Here is a 20982-nt window from a genome sequence, read left to right as displayed (position 1 = left end):
TCTGTACCTTTTTGTGCAAACAGGGATATCCAATTCACCTGGTTGTTGTTGTGACCTTTTGGTGCACTGCACAAAACTCTTCTTAAAAGAAGTGACTTTTGTGTTGTTTAACTGGAATGTCACAATGGAACAGTTGGTTCATTTCGGTGGAACTGCACAAAGGGAGATCTGTGTTCCAATCCTCATCATCCATATTGGTGCCATAACCTTCCTTTAGGTAAGAATGATATTTAATGCATGTGTTCATCTCTATTTTCCGACTGCCATGAGAAAATAATGCTATTTTTTACTAGTGCACTTGTAGTCCCTCACTGACAAAACCAATTCTGAAATAGAAGGCCAATCATGTACTTGGTTTCACCAACTGGCGAGGAGAAAGAGAAACAGAGCATGAAGAGGAAGAAGAACAAGAATAAACAATGCCAAGGCGATCTTGCTGAAGCCAGAGGCCTCAGTCGAGGCCATTCAAGGGCTCCGGCAATGATTACCTTACATGTGAGACGATCCTCCAGGGAGCCCTTCCACTTCTGCTGTCTCACTTAATTAATTAGGAGTACTTAAGTTCCACTAATTTATTGCTGCCTAATTTTCCTGACGAAGTTAAACAAATCTTTAGTAGGACCCTATGCTGAATCATGTACGTGTGTATGTTTGTCTATGGAGGTGAATCATGTGGTGGAGCAGGGAGGGAATATTATTGGTGTCATGACATAATAGTGCTATTGTTTTGCATGTCAATTTATTGCCATTGGTTCAATGAGGCAATGTTTTGCGTATTGTCCATCATGAATTTGATGCTACTATTTGAGTAATATGCTAATGTCTTCCTATCCTTTCTCACTAAGCTAATGAAGGTTTCACCTTGTTCCTACTTGTGCAAACAGGGATCATGTTGTGCCAATCATACATTTTAGTGGAACTACACAAGACAATACAATGAACTGTATCCCAGCCAGTGCTTTAACTCTGCTGGAAGTTCTTGATAATCTTTCGATATAATCTCAGCACTGGTAAACAAGAGTGATTTCAACCATAACTTTGAAGTGCACAAAAATATATACTATTGAGTGATTCCAGTGAGTGCTTTATCATCTCTTATGGGACTACATGAATAAGCTTTTTTCTCAGGTTGGTATGGGCCTAAGGCCTTCATCCATATTAGTTTGATGTCATCTCTATTTGTATCGTGCTACTGTCATGAGGAACTCCTTTATCTTTGCACGTTAAAGTTTTGCAACCTATGATAAATGGCAATGCTTTGAGTGTTGAGCTAATTGGCACTAATTAAATAAACTAATACCTCTATTTAAGCAAGACTACTATGTTGCTAACTTTACCCATTAAGATAATAAGGGTGCTTCTATTTGTTAGTGTATGTTTCATCAACTAGTCCCACTATTATAGTAATCTCACTCTCTCAATATATGTGCCAACAGGGATGCTCGATTTTAGTGGAACTACACAAAAACTTTGGCAGCTTCCGTCCTTTCCTGTCAGTCGCTAATCTCAGCTTGCTTTCTTCCTTCGCTGTCAGTCACTTCACTTATCTCGGCTTCCAGTCAAAGGAAATAGTAATTGATATGCTACCTCACGCAGGTTGGTACTGGTCTTTATCCTAATTATTGTGCTTGTCATGTATTGGTAATTTGGTATTGTGCTACTATTTGCCGATTTTATAAAGGAGTAACTTGGAGCCTGAACTCGCAGGCGAATCATTGCATTGGGTGATTTCAGTAGAACTGCACAAAATGATCAGACGGACAGATACTTATGCTGCTGCCATGTACTCCAAAGTTCACTCAGACAAGCATCGATGTTGACAAGAAGTGCCTATATTCTTTCGAATATCAACTAGCGTCAACCAGTTGTCAAACTCCCAAGTATTAGGAGAGTGAACGCCAAAAATATTGCTTGGCGCATAGCCCAGAAGAACACAGTCCAGTCTTTGGTCCCAACTTGTGCCTTTTGGTTATCAGTAGATATGGTAGCGAACTATATGGCATGGAGTCTAAAGATTCCAGACAAGTTGGTTGACGCGTATATTCATCTGGCACTTATTCAATCTGCATGCCAGGGATGCTCCATTTCAGTTGAACTGCACAAAAAATTTGGGTGGTTCATTTTCTCAACCGCCTCCTTTCTCGTCTGCAATGTAGAATTTTGGCGAGCTACAGGACCAAGATGAGCCAGTAAACTAGTTGGATGAAAGTAGTGGCCAAGTTGCTCAAACCTCGCTCGGCACAAGGCCACTATTTGAAATATTGTCGTGTGATCTATCAATCATTTGGATGCATAGATATGCTGAACTTGTGTATATATGAATCTTTTGAGTTGTATATAGTGAATGTTGGCTACGAATATGAACGTGTCCTGTGAACCTGAGTTTGATACGAATGTTTACCTTTTCTGTTGTATTTGTGTGTGAACTTGTTAGTATGCCTACTGTGGGGTATGTGACGTGTGGGTGTCAACAGCACACCTTCTTCCCGAGAAGAATTGCACCTGCTTTGTTAGGGTAGCAACGACGCATCAGCTCTTTTTAATATTTTTATCACTCTGTCTTCCCCTCTACCCCGCTAAACCCCTACCGTAATGTTGTCGGCCTCAAAACAAACATAGTACTGCGTTGTTTTTGGGGCTTGATGAAAAATTGAGTGCTGGTTTCTGTAGGTTGGCCCGCCCAGCAAATGGGCTGCTGGTCCACCACGACGGACTGGGAGGCTAAAAATACAAGTTGTATGGTGCAGAGGCAAGTAAAAACCGCTATCGACAGCCATCCACTGAAGAAAAAAAATCGCTCCTGATGTGCTTCTTCAGTCGTGCCGCCAGCCCCCTCTTTAATCCAGTTCGCTCAAGGATCTGGTATCATTTTTTTCCAGAGGGCGAACAAGTATCAGCTAGGCCTAGGTTTTGTATTTTAACATGCGTAGGCCACGACATATGGAGACAGTGGTTTCAACTTATTTTTTGAGGTCCATACCGGCCTATGGGCTTTTTCTTAAATCGGCAGCCCAATGTATTTTTTTAATAAAACGCGGGTCTCTGTTCTACTTATCTATATATAAGAATAATAATGTTGTGTCCAATTTATGTTTTCCCTTCTAACCACATTATATATATTTATATTATTACTATTATCGCATATTTTATAGAGACTTATATATACATTATAAAAACATCACACGTGTTATTAACTTATAAAAGTAAATGTTTAACAGAAATTGGCAAGGAAAATCCTGGTTGTTTTTGACTCACGGGCAAGGAAAATCCCGGTGATTGTGTACAAAAGCTTGCGTAGATTTTAAGGACCAATTTAATAATAACATGCTCATTATTATTTTGAGCAATAACTCGCTAATTTATTAATTATATATATATATATATGTGCCTCTTCGGTTTATTCTTTGATATTAATTGCTCCTTCTAACATAACATTATATATATAATGAGCCCAGCTAATTCGTGTATTTCAAGGAAGTGCTAATGGGCTGGGATTTCTTAGAAAATATAAATGGGCCTGATTGATGCGAAATTATTTGTTCACCCAGCCCAGCAAATGGACTGTACATTCTAGAAAACATGGGTTAAATATATGCCACATTTTTGCAGGCTGACATGTGGGCCAATAGGATGAAGCCTACGCAGGGCGTTGTCAACTTGGTCACAAATGATTGTGACATCCACAACCATTGGATTTATATCCAACGGCCGGCATGCACCTTCAATCTCTCGTCTTCTTCCTCTAGCGTTGTCGGGACCGCCTGGTCCAGCCTCCGGCGGCTAGCGGATCTGCTTAGCACGCATCGCTGCGAAGCGCTACCCCACCGTCGGCCAGGCTATCCCTCCATCCCTCGATACCTCCTGTTATTCTCCACCGACTGCAGCCCCACGCCGCAACAGAACCAGTTATAACCCTTCTCCTCCTCTCAATCTGCGACTCCACTGCCGCGTCTTCCCATCTCCGAGTCATTCCCATCGGGGCCTCGCCGTCGTCCACCGCCTCGCTGCGCTCGGTGCGGCATGGTCAACAAACGAGAGTCGTCGGAAGAGGACTGTACATGGAGAGCCTGACGGCTGGGACGCATGAGGTCCATATTCGCACGCAAGGAAAGTTCCTCCTTATTAAGCTGAAAAAAATGTTTCCTCCACCTAACAGCTGGGACCCACCGGGTGTATCTTCGCACGGAAGGAAGTGCCTCCTTGTTTTGCAAAAAAATTATTCATCCCGTTGACACTTGGGACCCCTCAGATTTGGTGGCTGACTTGTGGGCCTACTAAGCGGACGTGTACGCAGGGCTTTGTCAACTTAATCAACAAATGATTCTAGTAGCTAGACCGTTGGATGTTAATCCAATAGCCGTGCTCCTTCTTCAACCTCTGTTCTTGCTCCTGTCTCTCGTGGGCGGCACCACAGCTGTGCTGCCGCGCACCCGAACCAGTCAAGTTTCCCACTCCTCTCCATCCGTGACTCCACTGCCCCGTCTTCCCCATCTCCGGGGCGTTCCAGTCTGAGGCCTCGCCGTCGTCCACCGGCCTTGGTGCGCTCGGCATGGTGTGGTCAACATGGTGAATAACCGAGAGTCATCGGAAGATGACTGTACGTGAGAGGATGACAGTGGGGACGCACCACGCCCATGGACGCATGCATGCAACGGAACACGGCGTGGTCAATGTGGTCAAGGAACGACTTCCATCGGAAGTGTACTGTACGTGGAGAGGTTGATAGCTGGGTCCACGGCCGCAACAAGGAAGTGCCTCCTTATTACGCGGAAAATAATGATTTCTCCACCACGCAGCAGGGACACACTGGACGGGCCACCGTATTTTGCGAAAAAACGTTTCCCCCCTGACTGCTGGGACCCACCTGACGGGCCATCGTATTTTGCAAAAAAAAACGTTCCCCCCGCTGTCAGCTCGGACCCACCGAAAGTGCCTCCTTATTAAGCAGAAAAAATGAATACTCCCCCTGCTAGCTGGGGCCCACCTTGGTGGGAGGCTGACTTGTGGGCCCACTAAGTTGACGGGGACGGAGGGCTTTGTCAACTTAGTCAATATGAATGGTTCTAGCTCCAGTGACCGTACGATGTCCATCCAACGGTCGTAGTGCTTCTTCAACCTCTGGTCTTCTTGATCCAGCCGCCCAAAGCAGCGCCGGTCGTGCCGCGTGCTCCTGCCTCCCGTGGCCGGCTGTGATGCCGCGGAGGCCTCACCACCACCTACTACTCCTGCCGCTGGCCAGGCCATCCCTCTACTCACCCACACCCCCTATTATTCTGCGGCGATGGCAGCCTCACACCGCAGCCGAACGATTGAACCCTCATACTCCTCTATGCATGGGCATCCACTGCTGCGTCTTCCCCGGCTCAGCGTCGTCCCCTTCCTTCCTAGGCCTCGCCATCATCCACCGCCCTAGTGCTCTCGGCGCGGCATGGTCAACATGGTCAAGGAACGACTTCCATCAGAAGAGTACTATACATGGAGAGGCTGACAGCTGGGTCCACGGCGGCCGCAAGGAAGTGCCTCCTTATTACGCGCAAAATAATTATTTCTCCATCTGACAGCAGGGACCCACCGGACGGGCCACCTTATTTCGTGAAATAAACGTTCCCCCGGACTGTTGGGACCCACCAGCTACATCTTCGCATGCAAGGAAGTGCGCCCGAAAAAAAACGAATCGCCCCCCGGACTGTTGGGACCCACCAGCTACATCTTCGCACGCAAGGAAGTGCGTCCGGGCAAAAAATAAAAAAACGATTCGCCCCCTGACTGCTGGGACCCACCATCTACATCTTCGCACGCAAGGAAGTGCCTGACAGTCGGGACCCACCTAGTCGAAGCGTACGTAGCATTGTCATTCTGGTCGCGAACGTGTACGTACATACTAGTGGATGTAAATGCGCGCACGTGTCATAGTAGAGGCGCGCACGTAGCATGTACACGTACGTACAACGGCCAGTGTGCACGAAATAAAATATGGCCACGTACGTACATACGGGCGAGGTCTCAAACGCCTACTCGCACATATATACGTATGGCCAGGGTTCGTGTACATGGCTGGGTCGGAATGGAGAAACATCGTCATCATCGTGTTCATGGGGAGCCAACCGGATGGGTCAAAACGGAATGCATTGTCGTGATCATGGGAGGGCTCGGACGGAACAGGCGATGGAAACGAGGCCTGGCGTACCGGAGGAAATGGCCTTGTGTTCGACTGGCCACGTTCGAAACGGGATCCTGTTCATCGGGAGGGGTCTGGCGTACCGCAAAACAGAGGAAACGGACTTGTGTTGGACCTCCTACGGTTGAAACGGGGTCCTGTTGATCGGGAGGGGTGTGGCATACCGCAAAATGGACGAAACGGACTTGTGTTGCAGCGCTACGGTCGAAACAGGGGTCTTGTTCATCGGGAGGGGTGTGGCGTGCTGCAAAACGGGACTCCACGAGATACTATTCATCTCCACCGTCGACCTCCCTCCAACCTCCACGGGCTACTGTTCATCCACCGTCGACCTCCTCCAGCCTCCACGGGCTCCTGTTCATCCAGCCTCCACTGCGCGCTACTCCACCAGCTACTGTTCAACCACCCCTCTCCACGGGATCTTGTTCAACCACCCCTCCACGGGCTACTGTTCATCCACCCCTCCACCATCTACTGTTCATCCAGCCCTCCACGGGGTCGTCCTGTTCATCCAGCGCTCCACGGGGGCCTGTTCATCCAGCCCCAACCGGCTCGATCGATCGGGGTCCTGTTCATCCAGAGGCAACGCCATGGGGTCCTGTTCATCCACCCCCACCGCTCACTGTTCATCCAAACCCCCCGCAATGCTCACTGTTCATCCAAACCCCCCTGCAATGCTCATTGTTCATCCAAACGCAGCATCGATCGGCTTCAGTTAGCAGCAGTAGCGAAGAAATCGCTCGGGTTCAGTAACGCGTAGCTTGCAGTGCAATCGCTCAGGTTAAGTAACGCGTAGCCTGCAATGCAATCGCTTGGGTTCACTTAGGCGACGCCTCCCTCGGGTTCAGTTAGAGCCCAACGCCTCGCACACACGCGCGTACGTGTACGAGAGAAACGCGCATAGCCCGGCCCCTGACCATCCACCGTAACCGAGAACTCCCCGAAATTTTCCTCGCCCTCGCTTCTACCATGGGTTTTTTCCGTCATGGACGGCCGAAAGAATGTCATGCAGCTGCTTCTTTGGCCCGCCCAGGACGAAAAGCCCATTTTTTGTCATGATTTTTTATCATAGAAGTAGGAGCCCACCACATCTATGATGATACCGGGTTTTGTCACAATTATCATCATAGAAGTGTCATAAGTATGACAGGAAAAAAATTTGTTCGGCCCAAAATGTCACGGATGTGTCTTTTCTTTGTAGTGTTGTTTCTTATGAGCAGGGAAATATTTAGCAGAGAAGTAATAAATCATATCCTGGGGACTACGCACACAACCAGGATCAAGAGAATTAAACCAAGTTTTAGCATCACCCTTTAATGAGAATGGAAATATCTTAAGGATATAATAGTAGCGGGATTTCTCATCATTAGTGAACAGGGTGGCTATATCATTTAACTTAGTAAGATGTGCCACAACAGTTTCAGATTCATAGCCATAAAAAGGATCAGATTCAACCAAAGTAATTATCTCAGGATCGACAGAGAATTCATAATCCTTATCAGTAACAAAATTAGGTGAAGTAGCAAAAGCAGGGTCATATTTCATTCTAGCATTTAGAGATTTCTGTTTCAGTTTAGCTAATAACTTCTTAAGATCAGATCTATCATTGCAAGCAAGAATATCTCTAGTTGTTTCTTCATCCATAACATAACCCTCAGGAACAACAGGTAATTCATATTTAGGGGGAGAACCTTCATCATCACTATCTTCAATATTTTCATTTTCAATGATTTCATTCTTTCTAGCCCTAGCAAGTTGTTCATCTAGAAATTCACCTAATGGCACAGTAGTATCAAGCATAGAAGTAGTTTCATCATAAGCATCATGCATAGTAGAAGTGGCATCATGAATAACATGCGACATATCAGAATTAATAGCAGAAGCAGGTTTAGGTGTCGCAAGCTTACTCATAACAGAAGGAGAATCTAGTGCAGAGCTAGATGGCAGTTCCTTACCTCCCCTCATAGTTGAGGGATAAATTTTAGTTCTTTCGTCTTTCAAGTTCCTCATAGTGACCAGCAGATATAAATCCCAAGTGACTCAAAGAATAGAGCTATGCTCCCCGGCAACGGCGCCAGAAAATAGTCTTGATAACCCACAAGTATAGGGGATCAAAATAGTTTTCGAGGGTAGAGTATTCAACCCAAATTTATTGATTCGACACAAGGGGAAGCAAAGAATATTCTCAAGTATTAGCAGTTGAGTTCTCAATTCAACCACACCTGGATAACTTAGTATTCACAGCAAAGTATTTAGTAGCAAAGTAGTATGGAAGTAACGGTAACAGTAGCAAAAGTAACACTAACAGTTTTGTAGTAATTGTAATAGTAGCATCGGTAAAGTAAATAAGCAAAGCACAATATGTGAAAAGCTCGTAGGCAATGGATCAGTGATGGATAATTATGTCGGATGCGATTCCTCATGTAATAGTTATAACATAGGGTGACACAGAACTAGGTCTAGTTCATCAATGTAATGTAGGCATGTATTCCGAATATAGTCATACATGCTTATGGAAAAGAACTTGCATGACATCTTTTGTCCTACCCTCCCATGGTAGCAGGGTCCTATTGGAAACTAAGGGATATTAAGGCCTCCTTTGAATAGAGTACCGGACCAAAGCATTAACACATAGTGAATACAAGAACTCCTCAAACTACAGTCATCACCGAGAAGTATCCCGATTATTGTCACTTCGGGGTTGTCGGATCATAACACATAATAGGTGACTATAGACTTGCAAGATAGGATCAAGAACTCACATATATTCATGAAAACATAATAGGTTCAGATCCGAAATCATGGCACTCAGGCCCTAGTGACAAGCATTAAGCATAGCAAAGTCATAGCAACATCAATCTCAGAACATAGTGGATACTAGGGATCAAACCCTAACAAAACTAACTTGATTACATGGTAAATCTCATCCAACCCATCACCGTCCAGCGAGCCTACGATGGAATTACTCACGCACAACAGTGAGCATCATGAAATTGGTGATGGAGGATGGTTGATGATGACGACGGCTACGAATCCCCCTCTCTGGAGCCCCGAACAGACTCTAGATCAGCCCTCCCGAGAGATATTATGGCTTGGCATCGGCTCCGTATCGTAAAACGCGATGAAACTTTCTCTCTGATTTTTTTCTCCGTGAAAGCAAATATATGGAGTTGGAGTTGAGGTCGGTGAACGTCCAGGGGGGCCACGAGGTAGGGGGCACGCCCTAGGGGAGGGGGCGCACCCCCCACCCTCGTGGACAAGGTGTGGGCCCCCTGACGCTGATTGTTTTGCTAGTATTTTTTATTTATTCTGAAAAGTTGCTCAGTGCATTTTCAGGTCATTCCAAGAACTTCTATTTCCGCACAAAAATAACACCATGATAGTTCTGCTGAAAACAGCGCCAGTCCGGGTTAGTTCCATTCAAATCATGCAAGTTAGAGTCCAAAATAAGGGCAACAGTGTTTGGAAAAGTAGATACGACGGGGACGTATCAGAGATCATAGGCAACTCTACAACACATGGAGTGCACTGGGCAAAAAGTGCCGAAACAAGTACAAGAAGCCATGACATGACTCCATGATCATAGGCATTACATATTTTGAATGGGAAAAGCTTGTCAAAGTTTAATCATTGATGTTAGCAAGAAGACATTAGTTTAATATATTGGAATTGGAAAACCTTGTCAAAATTTGCTCATTGATGTTAGCTAGAATACATGCATTTGATATTTCTGAGTAGGACGCCCTTTGCTGTGAGCAGCGTCGATCGTTTTTTCCTATTCCTGTGTTCAGTTTAGAAGTAAATAGTTACTCTGCTGAGATATTCCCGTGTTAAGAGTTTCTTCTGCATATTGTCTATGTAATGCCAGGCCTTGTGTTTAATTGCAAAGTTGAGCTTGGAATGTTGTGGTATGCGACATCATGAGCTGTTCACAGTGCCTCCTGAGAATAATGCTTCGTATTGTTTTGCATGTCGATCTAATGCCGGTGATTTGCTTGTTAAGATGATTATCCTCTTCTGTTGTTTCCGTGCTTAAGAAGTTCATCATCTTATGTTTCATTCATAGCCTATACAACAAGTCGGGTAGGTTAGACGTGAAACCATATGATCTTCCGACCAACTCATCATCATAGGCCGTGATTGGATCGTCGTTTTCTAACCAAAACCGCTTGTAAAACTGACGCTTGTAAATAAAAGCAGATGGTCTCGGATGAAGTGCTTGGTTGGTCGATTTCGACTAGTAAAATATACACTGGTCTCTCAAATTACACGTGTAACCCGCCTGTTTTACTTACAGACCTCAGGCCCTCGATTTCATTACGCCTGTATTTTACGCGTTGTTTCCGATGATGAGTAAATTACACTTGTATCTTAATACAGGTGTGAAATAAACCAGAGCTCCCAAGCGCGGCCTTACCGTTTCATGTCGTCTCAGTCTCTCGAAGATGCTCATAGGTGTCCGATGATCCTGGCTTCCTGAATGAGTAGCGGGCGTGGTATCAGACCATCCGTAGGGCCCGCGAGGCCCTCTCCGTCGTCCTTTGAGTTGTTGCGCTCGCCCTGACGCCGAGCATTGTTAACATGGTCAACGAACATGAGGATTTAGGAGATGACTTTATTTTGACTGGATGACAGCCCACTAGGGCCATAGCCGTATGTACGCAAATGCCTCCTTATTATGTACAACTATATTTTTTTCTTCCTCCTGGTTTCCTGACATCACGGTCCCACATCATTGTCAACCTATGTAGTCAATATAAACGAGTGAATTGCACAAGGTGCGGCCGATAGCTGGGACCAAGCATCTCGAGCAGTATTTGTGTTTTTGAGGCGTGAGCATTGCAGAGTTTTTCTTGGTGATGTTTTCGTTGTTGTTTAGAGGAGAGCAGGGTATTAACTGGGCGGGTTGTGGCCCGTCTAGCCCAGGCCAGATATCGAGCCCAGATATTAATTTTTTTTCAAGATGAAAATGGCTAGCCCAGCTATACGTTTTTTGAGAAATACCCAGGCAAGGTCAACTTGTTATTCTCCACCCCGCTGGGCTGCAAATATTTCCTAGGAGGGATGCATTAGACTTAACAGGAAAATGGGCTTTAAAAATAATAAATGGGATGTAATTATAAAAACTGGGCAGTAACTATAAAAAAATGCACCAAACATGAAATTAGTTTATAAAATATTATTTATGGATTTTGAAAATCTTATTTTTTAATTGTTGTGTGCGCAATGTTTTGTTGAATTTTACGTAATACAAATTTATATTTAATCTGACTAGAAATTTCGAGATAAAAATATTTCGGATCCCATGAAAACTTGGGAAATTTTATTGAATTCTCTCATGACCGGTTGGTTGAAATTATTAATCGTTGTCCTAGCTAGAAAATGGGCTGTACTTTTAACAAACTGTAAATGGGCTGTAGTAAATTCCATTAGAATTAAGAAATGGGCTGTACATTTAAAAAAAAAAGAGGCTAGCCAACTCACCTCCAGGAGGCTCCCCCTATTGGGCCTTCATGGGCCGTCGGATCTGCCCTTCTGGCGTGTCCTGGCCGTCGGATCTTTACCTTACTGTAACAGATCTTTACCTTGCTGTAACAGATTTTTCACCTCGCGGTCGTTTTGACTGGCCAATGACGAGTGGGCTCGCACCTCGTGTTCGTTGGCTGGGTTGGCCGTTTCCGCGTGAACGACACTTTGCCCAATCTGTTTCGCGTGCTACACACCCAATCTCGCTCGCACACCAGGCAGGCAACGCACAACCCTAGCTCCCACTTTCCCCTTGATCCACTGCCCCTCCCTCCTCCCCGCTCGTCACCAGGGCCTCGCTGCCGCCTACTCCTCCGCCACCATTGCTGCTTCCCCACCTCGACTCCCCTCTCTCCGTTGTTTATCCGGTCGTCGGCGGCGCCTGGTTCCGGATCTGGCGCAAGTTAGGCCCGGTGGTGGGGCGACGGGGCACTGGAGGCAGGCGACCCGGACAAGCAGCTGTCGGCCCGTCGCGGGTGAGGCTCCAAGAGGGAAGAGTCGGGGACATGAGGCTCGATGGAAGAGGGAAGAGGGATGAGGCGGGGACAGGTGAAGGAGCAGGCTGGTCCTCGTGGAGGCGGCGCCGCCGGCCAGGGGCCATTCGCGATTTTTCTCTGCTGTCTTCTTACTCCGGGGCGTGCCGTGGAAGAACTCACCCACACCAGCCAAGGTAGGCTTCCACCTTCTTGCTCACGTTCGTGGTCGAGGCGACCAAGGCGAGCCAGCCCGCTCGAGCTGTCCAATGTGAAACTACTTGAGGTTTCAGTGCACATTCTTAGATTTTTCCTTCCATGATGGCTTGATGTAGGAGGAGACATGATGTGTGTGAGGTAGAGGTGGATCATTGGAGGTGAAGCAGGTCTCCTTGATGTGTGCTTCATCTGAGGTGAGTTGTTTTGGTGATTCTCGATCTACTCTGTCATTTCCTGATTAAATTTTAAGTTGTCAGGTTATATTTAGGTGTTTTTAGTTTCACATGGTTGTCATTAACAGAAAAATATCACTCGTGGGGCAGATTTAGGCAAATTTGGGTATTGGTGTATTTTACTATGTCAAACTTTCATTTTCAGTTTCACGGGGTACATAAGCAATGGTTGCACCCCGCCACATCACATACCAGGTGAGATCAGCAAGGACAATGATAGTTGAGTTCCTACGAGAGTTAAACAAATAGTTCACTAACATTGATAATGATTGGGTAATTCCATTCTGTAAGTTGCTCTGCCGTTGAAAGCTATGATGTGGAAATTATAGCTTGGTTCATATAGTTGCTCTCATTATGCTTTTCTTCATTTGAACTCTTTGACAGATGCTTAGATTATAAGAAAGAGGAATTTTGTAAGTCAGGCATCGATTGCTCACCTTTGAAGGTTACAGATTCAAGTGCTAGGCTTTTAAGGATGAAGCAAATCCCAATCTAGAAACATGTTAGTCTATCTTGATGCGATTGTACTTCTTGAACCATTTGTGCACCTGTATTTTTCACCATGGCAATTGAATGTGCAGGTGTAGTGCACCATATATTTGTCACCAGAAACGAATGTGCAGGCGACAACCATTTGATTAGTGTTATATCCAACTAAGGTATCCTTCCACCAAATGACCACATCTGAATTTGTTTAACTACAATCCGATGCAACAGACTTCTGTATTGTTCTCATAGTCCATCCATTATATTTTTGGCTTTCAAGGCTAGATGACTGCAGTTTGATTATCAATTCATCTACAACAGCACAGACAGGTAAAAATGTTTTTTTTCTTGTTTTACAGTTTTAGGTCAGAAGGGGAGCCTTGGCGCAGTGGTAAAGCTGCTGCCTTGTGACCATGAGGTCATGGGTTCAAGTCCTGGAAACAGCCTCTTACAGAAATGTAGGGAAAGGCTGCGTACTATAGACCCAAAGTGGTCGGACCCTTCCCTGGACCCTGCGCAAGCGGGAGCTACATGCACCAGGTTGCCCTTTTTTACAGTTTTAGGTCAAAGTTCTCTTTTACCTTAACTTTTCAATTGTACTCTGCTTTGTAGGTTCTGATCATACCGATTTAGGGACTTACTACAGTTTGATTGCCAATTCATATTTTATTCTTTTATATTATGCAGCTTCCACTGTACTATTGGGATAAATTTCATGAACTATGTATCTTGTTTAAATGGCTAGGATTTGAGATTGTTTGAATCCATCATGACGCAATGTTCTGACCATCGACTAAGGTGCTCAATGCGCAATAGATAGCTTTTGGTTGTCACCATTAGGACACAAAAGTACTAGATTTTGAGGTTTTTTAGCTCAAATATGCCAACTACAGAGCAACATGGCAGTTACGATGGTTCCATGTCCTAATTAGTTATTTTTATTTCGTTTAGCAGGCGTATTATCTTGGAGGTTGCTTCTTATTTTTACTATAGATCAAGTTTCTTTGTTTCCTTTCTAGCTACCTCTGCTGCATTTGTTTTATATATCATATATGCTTTAAATGTCCTATATGCTGTCATGATCCTTGCTTCAGTGATCTGTTGATTTTCCAGATTTGGTCAGGTGTTGTGTTTTTTTGGCCCTTGTGTGCTTTGATCGATGTGCTCTGGCTCTGTGACTGTGATGATGCACAGGCAATGGCGGCATGGGTGGAATGAGAGGAAGGATGGGAATCAGCTACTTGCATTCGCACAGAGGAGGCAACGTCGACGCGATGGTACAGCAGAGGAGGTTGGGCTCGTTGTGGAGCTTCTTGAGGCAGCAGGACGTCGGCGAGAGCATCGCTGCCGGCAACGGCTCAACCGCTCGAGTGACCTCTTGAGGATCTTCTCCATGAGCACCTGGGACGACACCAACTCCAACATCATGTTCTCAGCGCCCGGCAGTAAGAAGGCCGAGGTGCTCGGCGACAACGATGTCGGCATGGTCACCAGCTTCAGCAACATCGGCTCCCAGGTAGGACAAACTTCACATATATACACTTCACATCCATCCGGACTCTCCCGCCTACCAATTGTTTAATGCTACACTTCTACTAACACCTTGGTCCAGATTCAGTTAGCCCTCTCGAGCTGTACATGCCCAGCATGGACGACTACCTGCAGCTGCAGCAGGACTCCGCCGACTGCCGAGTCCACGCCAAGCGTGGCTGTACCACTGACCCGCAGAGCATTGCTTGGGAGGGTTAGTTAGTTTCCTGCACCATTTTCGGTATTCGTCTTGGTGTCGGATGTTTATACTGAACATTTTTCTTGCTTATGCTATTTAGGAAACAAGAACAAGGATCAATAAGAGGCTAAGGAGGCTGCAAGACCTCATTCCCTACATGGACAAGGTCACAAGGTAACTAAATCAGCTGAATTGATGCACACTGTCAATTATGTTACGACATGGAGATGAAATTTTCACCAGGAACTACAGAAAATTGTACTCGCTAAAGTACTAATCTGACGACTAAATGCTGCATATTTAGCGATAAACTGAATACTAAAGTACTAAATTTGGTGTTCCTAACCCGAGTCGGAAGTGTTGCGTCACTATCACTGTCTCCTACCACTGTGTCATCATATCTCCTTTCATTATATATTGTGTATGTCTGTCCGAAAAGAATGGTTGTCTTGACCATGAAATTGGCAAATGATAAATGAGCCCTCTTTTTTTTGATATGCTAGCCTGACCAAAATGGTATGATGATAACAACTAATCAATCATACAAGGAGTTGGTGGGCCATTCCTTAGTCACAACTTGGTCTTGTGACAGCAGCAATGGCCTTGTGAGGTTTGTCACAACTTGGTCTCCCGTTTTTAATGTTTGCATTCCTTTTGTTGCAAGGTGACTGTGGGATGCTCGCTTGACCCCCTGTCCACAATGAAAACCGGAGGAACCTTCACTTTGTATATATGGTGATGGATATGGGGACATATAAGAACACCTCCCTTCCGAAAATCAACTAGGGCAGATAAGAAAACCCACCTGAGAATCTATTGTATACCATATTTTTTAGCCTCTTAAGTCTTAACATGTCCATGTACATGTTGTAGTCTATATTTCGATATAGAATATGTTGTTACATGCAACTGTTTGAGTTGGTGGGCCATTGCTGCTGCCGACTAAAATTACAATATTTGTAACTAATATTTTTGGTTGACATATTACTAGCAAATTGGATGTCATATCCCTAAACTAGGAATTCTTTCATCATTGGAGGCTTTCATCTGCATATACAAGATAGCAGAAGAAGCAGGTGAGTGGCCTCTGTTTTGTTTCTTTATGACAGTGTCCTCTACATAATGGTTGAAACGGTGTATAGCCTGAAGCATGTGATGTTTCTTTCAGTGTATATTTGTGATTTATGGCGTTTGATGTGCATAGGGCAGAACCTGACATCACATACAGTATTAGAGAGGAATGTTTTAACAGTTAGTGTTTCAAAGATTTATACTGTTTCAGCTAGCCAATGAATGTTTGTGGAGCTACAGATTTGGTATCAAAAGTACATAATTTGGGAAATTGGGTTTTTAGTTAATGTGTGTCAGGCATCAATAGTTTTGAAATATTACCATGTTGCCGAATATATCATACAATTATAGGTGCATTTAGTTCCCTAGAACATTTGTTCTTGACTACCCAGTACCCAGTTGAGATATCACCATTAGCGAAACCACATTGGAGGTAATTCTATTAAGTCGGAAAAGCTATATGTTCCAGAATTATTGTTTAATGAAGTACTCATTTTGCTTTATTCGTATAATATGTCTTCCTGTTTTGTCATCGACTTAATATTATCCATTGAAAGTTCTCCTTTTGTAATGCGAGTGACCGACAGGACAAATACCATTATGCATCAAGTATAGTCGAAGTAGAACTTTGTCCTGGTATTAGTGGATTACATGCTAATGTGCAGATAACATGGTTCTGAAGTCGAAAATCATTGCCACAATGTTACAGATTAGAGTTTCCAAAATAATATTATACTCCCTCCGTCCGGAAATACTTGTCGGAAAAATGGATGAAAATGGATATATCTACAACTAAATTGCGTCTAAATACATCCATTCCTCCGACAAGTATTTTCGGACGGAGGGAGTAGTAATCACATCCATTTCATTGGATGTGACGTGATGTATCCTATATGCGGAGCCATGAAAGAAATGTAACTATGGAAGTTGTAGATAACAGTATACAGTTGTTCGAGTGCTCTCTGGCTAAACCTGATGCCTTTTGTACATCAAGGCTCTGAATTTTTTAAGGATCACAACTTACTTTCAAAGTAACAATAATATTTGGAAAATATCAGAGGTGACAGAGAACAATTTAATAGGATAGTGGCAAATAAGGCCCATTTCCTTAAGGTATCAGCACATAATACTTTTCACTAATTTGGCCAGTTAGCAATGCTCTGGTTTGTGCCAGTCGGGAATTGAGAGCGTCAGTAGTCTCTGCATAAATAACCATCAGACTGGAGGTCAACACTGAGAGAGGGACCGCATACAGTTTTGTTCAAGCATACCCCTTCAAGTTATAATTGCAATACACTATGCTGGATACAAATGACCTTTCGATTTGAACTATTCATATTGTGTAATTTGATGACCTGGGCAGGATCCAGGTTTCGGTTGCTAGCAACTGTAATGATCAGAATCTTTTCTCTTTTTGTAGGTATGCTGGTCTTGATGTGGTTTTGGACTGAATGTTTCTCACTTGGAGAAATGCTTTTTGCTAGAATCAATATATTTTTCAGTCCCCAACGATTTTATTCCTCAGCGCTCAATGGACTTCTATCAATATTTTCTTCCAAACAATGTATTGAATTTACTATGATTCATTGGAGTTATTTGACAGAGAAATATTCTCTGTATACTGGATACAGTTACTCATGATACGCCCTTTTACTCCCTAGCGACAAATACACTCATTTTTAGTTTTATGTACCGCCATTGACATATATATTTTCTTCCAAACTGTGAGACATTATGTAAATGTACACTGGAGAATGTATTATGTACATGTATATTATTTCAAATGGGTCTCTACGAACATGGTAGCAAGTATTTTGTGCTATCAGAATAGAATGTGCGTATACATCTCATTGTTGACAACAATGCACTATAATTAAGTTTCCCTTCTTTTAGCTTATTTGTTGCTACCTGAGATAGTACCAAGTATGATCTTTGGTTTGCCATGTACGACACCGCGGAGTCATTTTATTAAGCTGGCATTAGTAATTTTGCATTTTACATAGTTCATGTGCAAGTTAAACGTATGTCCAATAATTACTAATATTAAGTTTATAATGTTGGCACAGTCTGTTATTGCCGTTATCTTCTTGGGAGTACTTGAGAAGGCGTGGCTGGGAATGTGGGGACACGCCATGGCAGAGGCGCATGGTCGGCAGGAGGAGTCAGGGAGGCCTGAAGGTGGACATGTGGATGTTATCGTGGCATTGACACATTTCGCTCCACTGATGCTACATACCAGGGTGAGTGAATGCTATCGTGGCCTTAGATGCCCTGTCTAATTCTTGCTTGAATTTTTGGTTTTGTATGCTTGGATGTATGTTCAGTTCCTACATTGTTTTTCTCATGTGGAGTTGAAACCACATTTGGTTGGTCCAATAGCAAATAATGGTATGTTTCACTCTGAAATCATATTGCATATAGAGAGATGTTCATTGTTAGTCATTGGGTTGTGGTATGAACTGATGACTTTTATAGTTAGTACCGTGCATCTATTTAGAATCAAGCTAATTTGGGCCTCAAAAACAATTAGGTCGACACAGTAATTTTGGCAAAACGAGAGACTGTGATTTTCCTCTCTTTAATTTTGAATTATCTTTGACAGGAAAATGTTTCCTTTTTTTGGTCTAACCTGTCGTAATTTTGTCTCGTCGGTCCATATATATGAGAACCTTCTTAGTGGAAGTCACAAGGTGGAGCCTTTGACAGGAAAATGTTTCCTGTTTTTTGGTCTAACCTGTCGTAATTTTTTCTCGGTGGTCCATCTATATGAGAACCTTCTATGTGGAAGTCACATGGTGGAGTCTCCGTATGTTTTTATTCAAGTTAAGCTGAAAAGTTTTTACATGATATTTGAACTGAAACTTAACTCTATGTATGTTTTTGGATCCCATTTGAACTGAAACTGAACCTTCTATGTATGTATGTGGTACTTCATTTGAGACTCCTGGCTGATACTATAACCAGATCTTCTCCGTCTTGATTCTTAATGCCTTCTTCGTTTTAGTCTCCATCTACATGTGCAATCAATATTTTGCTAGAGATGTCTATATAATTGTATTGCACATTGTTTTTCTGCTATCTAAATAACACTTGCGTTGGATTTGGCGGTGGTGGTGCAGGATGCGGTGGTGGTGCAGGATTCGTTGGAAGCCACACAGCGCACCCGAGAAGGAGAGGAGGAGAATGCTATGAGGAGAGGAAATGATAAGTTTTATTGTTTTGTTTTAAGAGCAAGGGATTTGATATGTAGTCCCCTGGCTTATTTGTATTCTACTATGTGTATGGTCAAAGAAATCATGATTTTATACACACATATATTTTTAAACAAAACCCTATGTATGTTTTTCTCAAACAGTGTCATCGGAAAGCGCTCATATTTTCAATGCGTACATGATTTTAAATGGTTCTTTGTGAAGATGGTAGCAAATATTTTGTGCTATCAAATTAAAATGTGTGTATATACATCTCATTGTAGACAACAATCAATCATGTTTCTTATTAAAGGTTATTGCACCATGGATAATTTTTTCCTTGTGCATAGGGATTTAGAGTGCCTCTGCATCATTTGGCGCAACAAATCCCCGTTTTCCCTAACTAAGAGATTAAGTTTGTTGTCATATGTGCTTGCCCGTAACAAAATCAACTAAACTATGGATTTATTTTTGTTGCTAACTTGGAATCATCAGCATGCTAACCATATTTTCGGTATAGCATTCTACTACAAATATCGAATAGGTATTCGCAAAATGCAACTATTTTCGTCGACAACATGGCTTTAGCGGATCTTTGCGCCAGTTGGCGCAAAATCACACCGGTCGGCGGCTGACGAAACTTCTCTATCACCCAGCTGAGGAACCGAGAAAGAAAGGAAGTCTTTGCTGGCTCTGCCCCCTGCCGCTTCCATATCCAGCTTCTCACGGGCCGCAGGCATCGCTCAACGTGGGCTGGGCTAAATAACATATGGTTTATCCTAATACCTCTTGATCCCTATATCTCCATATATGCACAACAAAGACATGTTTTTCTCTTAGGTTTCTTATCTTTCCCCCCCTTTTTTGCAGGAACAATATGCATGGCCAGGTTTCTCATCATGAATCATGTTTTCAAACTTGCTAAAAAAATACAACCATGCCAACTTTACTCTCTCATCATGGTGGCCATATTTTCAAACTGAACATATTCATATTATGCAAAGTTTCCCTTTTCCCAGACTATTATTTAACAATGTAATAAACATGTTTAGAAAATAGCATGATTTAGTTGAAGGTTCTTGCAGCATAAAACTATTTTCATCGACAATATGTCTTCAGCAGGTCTCTGCGCCATTTGGCGCAACGGGTCAACTAGTTCTTACAAATCGCAAATGGGCCATAAGTTCTCTGCCACACACTTGTGGGCCTACTAAGTTGACGCGTCCCCTAAAAAAATAAGTTGACGCGTATGCAAGACTTTGTCAACTTATTATAGTCAACACATGGTTCTAGCAGCAGTGGCCGTTGGATGTCTATCCAACGGAGGTCGTGCTTCTTCTTCAATCTCGGATATTCTAGCTTCGGCCGCCCAAAAAATGATTCCTACCCCTGACATCTGGGGCACACCGTTTCGGAGGCTGACCTATGGGCCTACTAAGTTGACGCGTACCAAGGACTTTGCCAACTTACTCAATATAAACGATTCTAGCTGCAGTGACCGTACGATGTGCATCCAATGGCCATAGTGCTTCTTCAACCTCTGGTATTCTTGCTCCAGCCGCCCAAAGCAGCGCCGGTCGTGCCGCCTGCTCCTGCCTCCCGTGGTCGGTTGTGCTGTCGCGGAGGCCTCACCTCCCCCTACTACTCCCACCGCTGTCCAGGCCATCCCTCCACTCATCCACACCCACTGTTATTCTGTGGCGACGGCAGCCTCACACCGCAGCTGAACCAGTGAACCCTCATACTCCTCTCCGCGTGGGCATCCACTGTCGCGTCTTCCCCAGCTCCGCGTCGTCCCCTTCCTAGGCCTCGCCGCCGTCCACCGCCGTGGTGCTCTCAGCGCGGCGTGGTCAATGTGGTCAACGACCGACTTCCA

General features: G+C 44.0%; 1 protein-coding gene across 36 annotated transcripts; it reads left to right on the top strand.

Annotated features, from left to right (window-relative positions):
- The first annotated feature begins 11875 nt into the window (after positions 1-11875).
- LOC123092473 (uncharacterized) lies at positions 11876-20139 on the top strand. 36 transcript variants are annotated; one of them, XR_006444648.1, is made up of 14 exons: positions 11878-12374; positions 12513-12590; positions 12775-12824; positions 13014-13131; positions 13211-13288; positions 13396-13445; positions 14310-14631; positions 14728-14859; positions 14945-15018; positions 15348-15454; positions 15836-15920; positions 17982-18155; positions 19035-19878; positions 19977-20134. XR_006444648.1 is itself a non-coding variant. In XM_044514257.1 (11 exons), the coding sequence occupies exons 6-10, from the start codon at positions 13537-13539 to the stop codon at positions 18121-18123; spliced, it is 783 nt and encodes a 260-aa protein (XP_044370192.1). In that variant the 5' UTR covers positions 11876-12374; positions 12513-12590; positions 12775-12824; positions 13014-13131; positions 13211-13288; positions 13475-13536; the 3' UTR covers positions 18124-18155; positions 19035-19269. The 36 variants fall into 36 exon arrangements, 5 of the variants coding, with proteins under 5 accessions (XP_044370192.1, XP_044370188.1, XP_044370190.1 ...); XR_006444641.1 differs by having other exon boundaries at positions 17336-18155; positions 19977-20133; XR_006444633.1 differs by lacking the exon at positions 15348-15454 and adding an exon at positions 17336-17479 and having other exon boundaries at positions 11881-12374; positions 15509-15920; positions 19977-20130.
- The last annotated feature ends 843 nt before the right edge of the window (positions 20140-20982 follow it).

Source organism: Triticum aestivum, chromosome 4B (genome assembly GCF_018294505.1).
Source record: "Triticum aestivum cultivar Chinese Spring chromosome 4B, IWGSC CS RefSeq v2.1, whole genome shotgun sequence".
In the NCBI taxonomy this organism is placed as follows: domain Eukaryota; kingdom Viridiplantae; phylum Streptophyta; class Magnoliopsida; order Poales; family Poaceae; genus Triticum; species Triticum aestivum.
The sequence above is the reverse complement of the archived record's forward strand: the minus strand, read 5'-3'. Positions and strand labels throughout refer to the sequence as shown.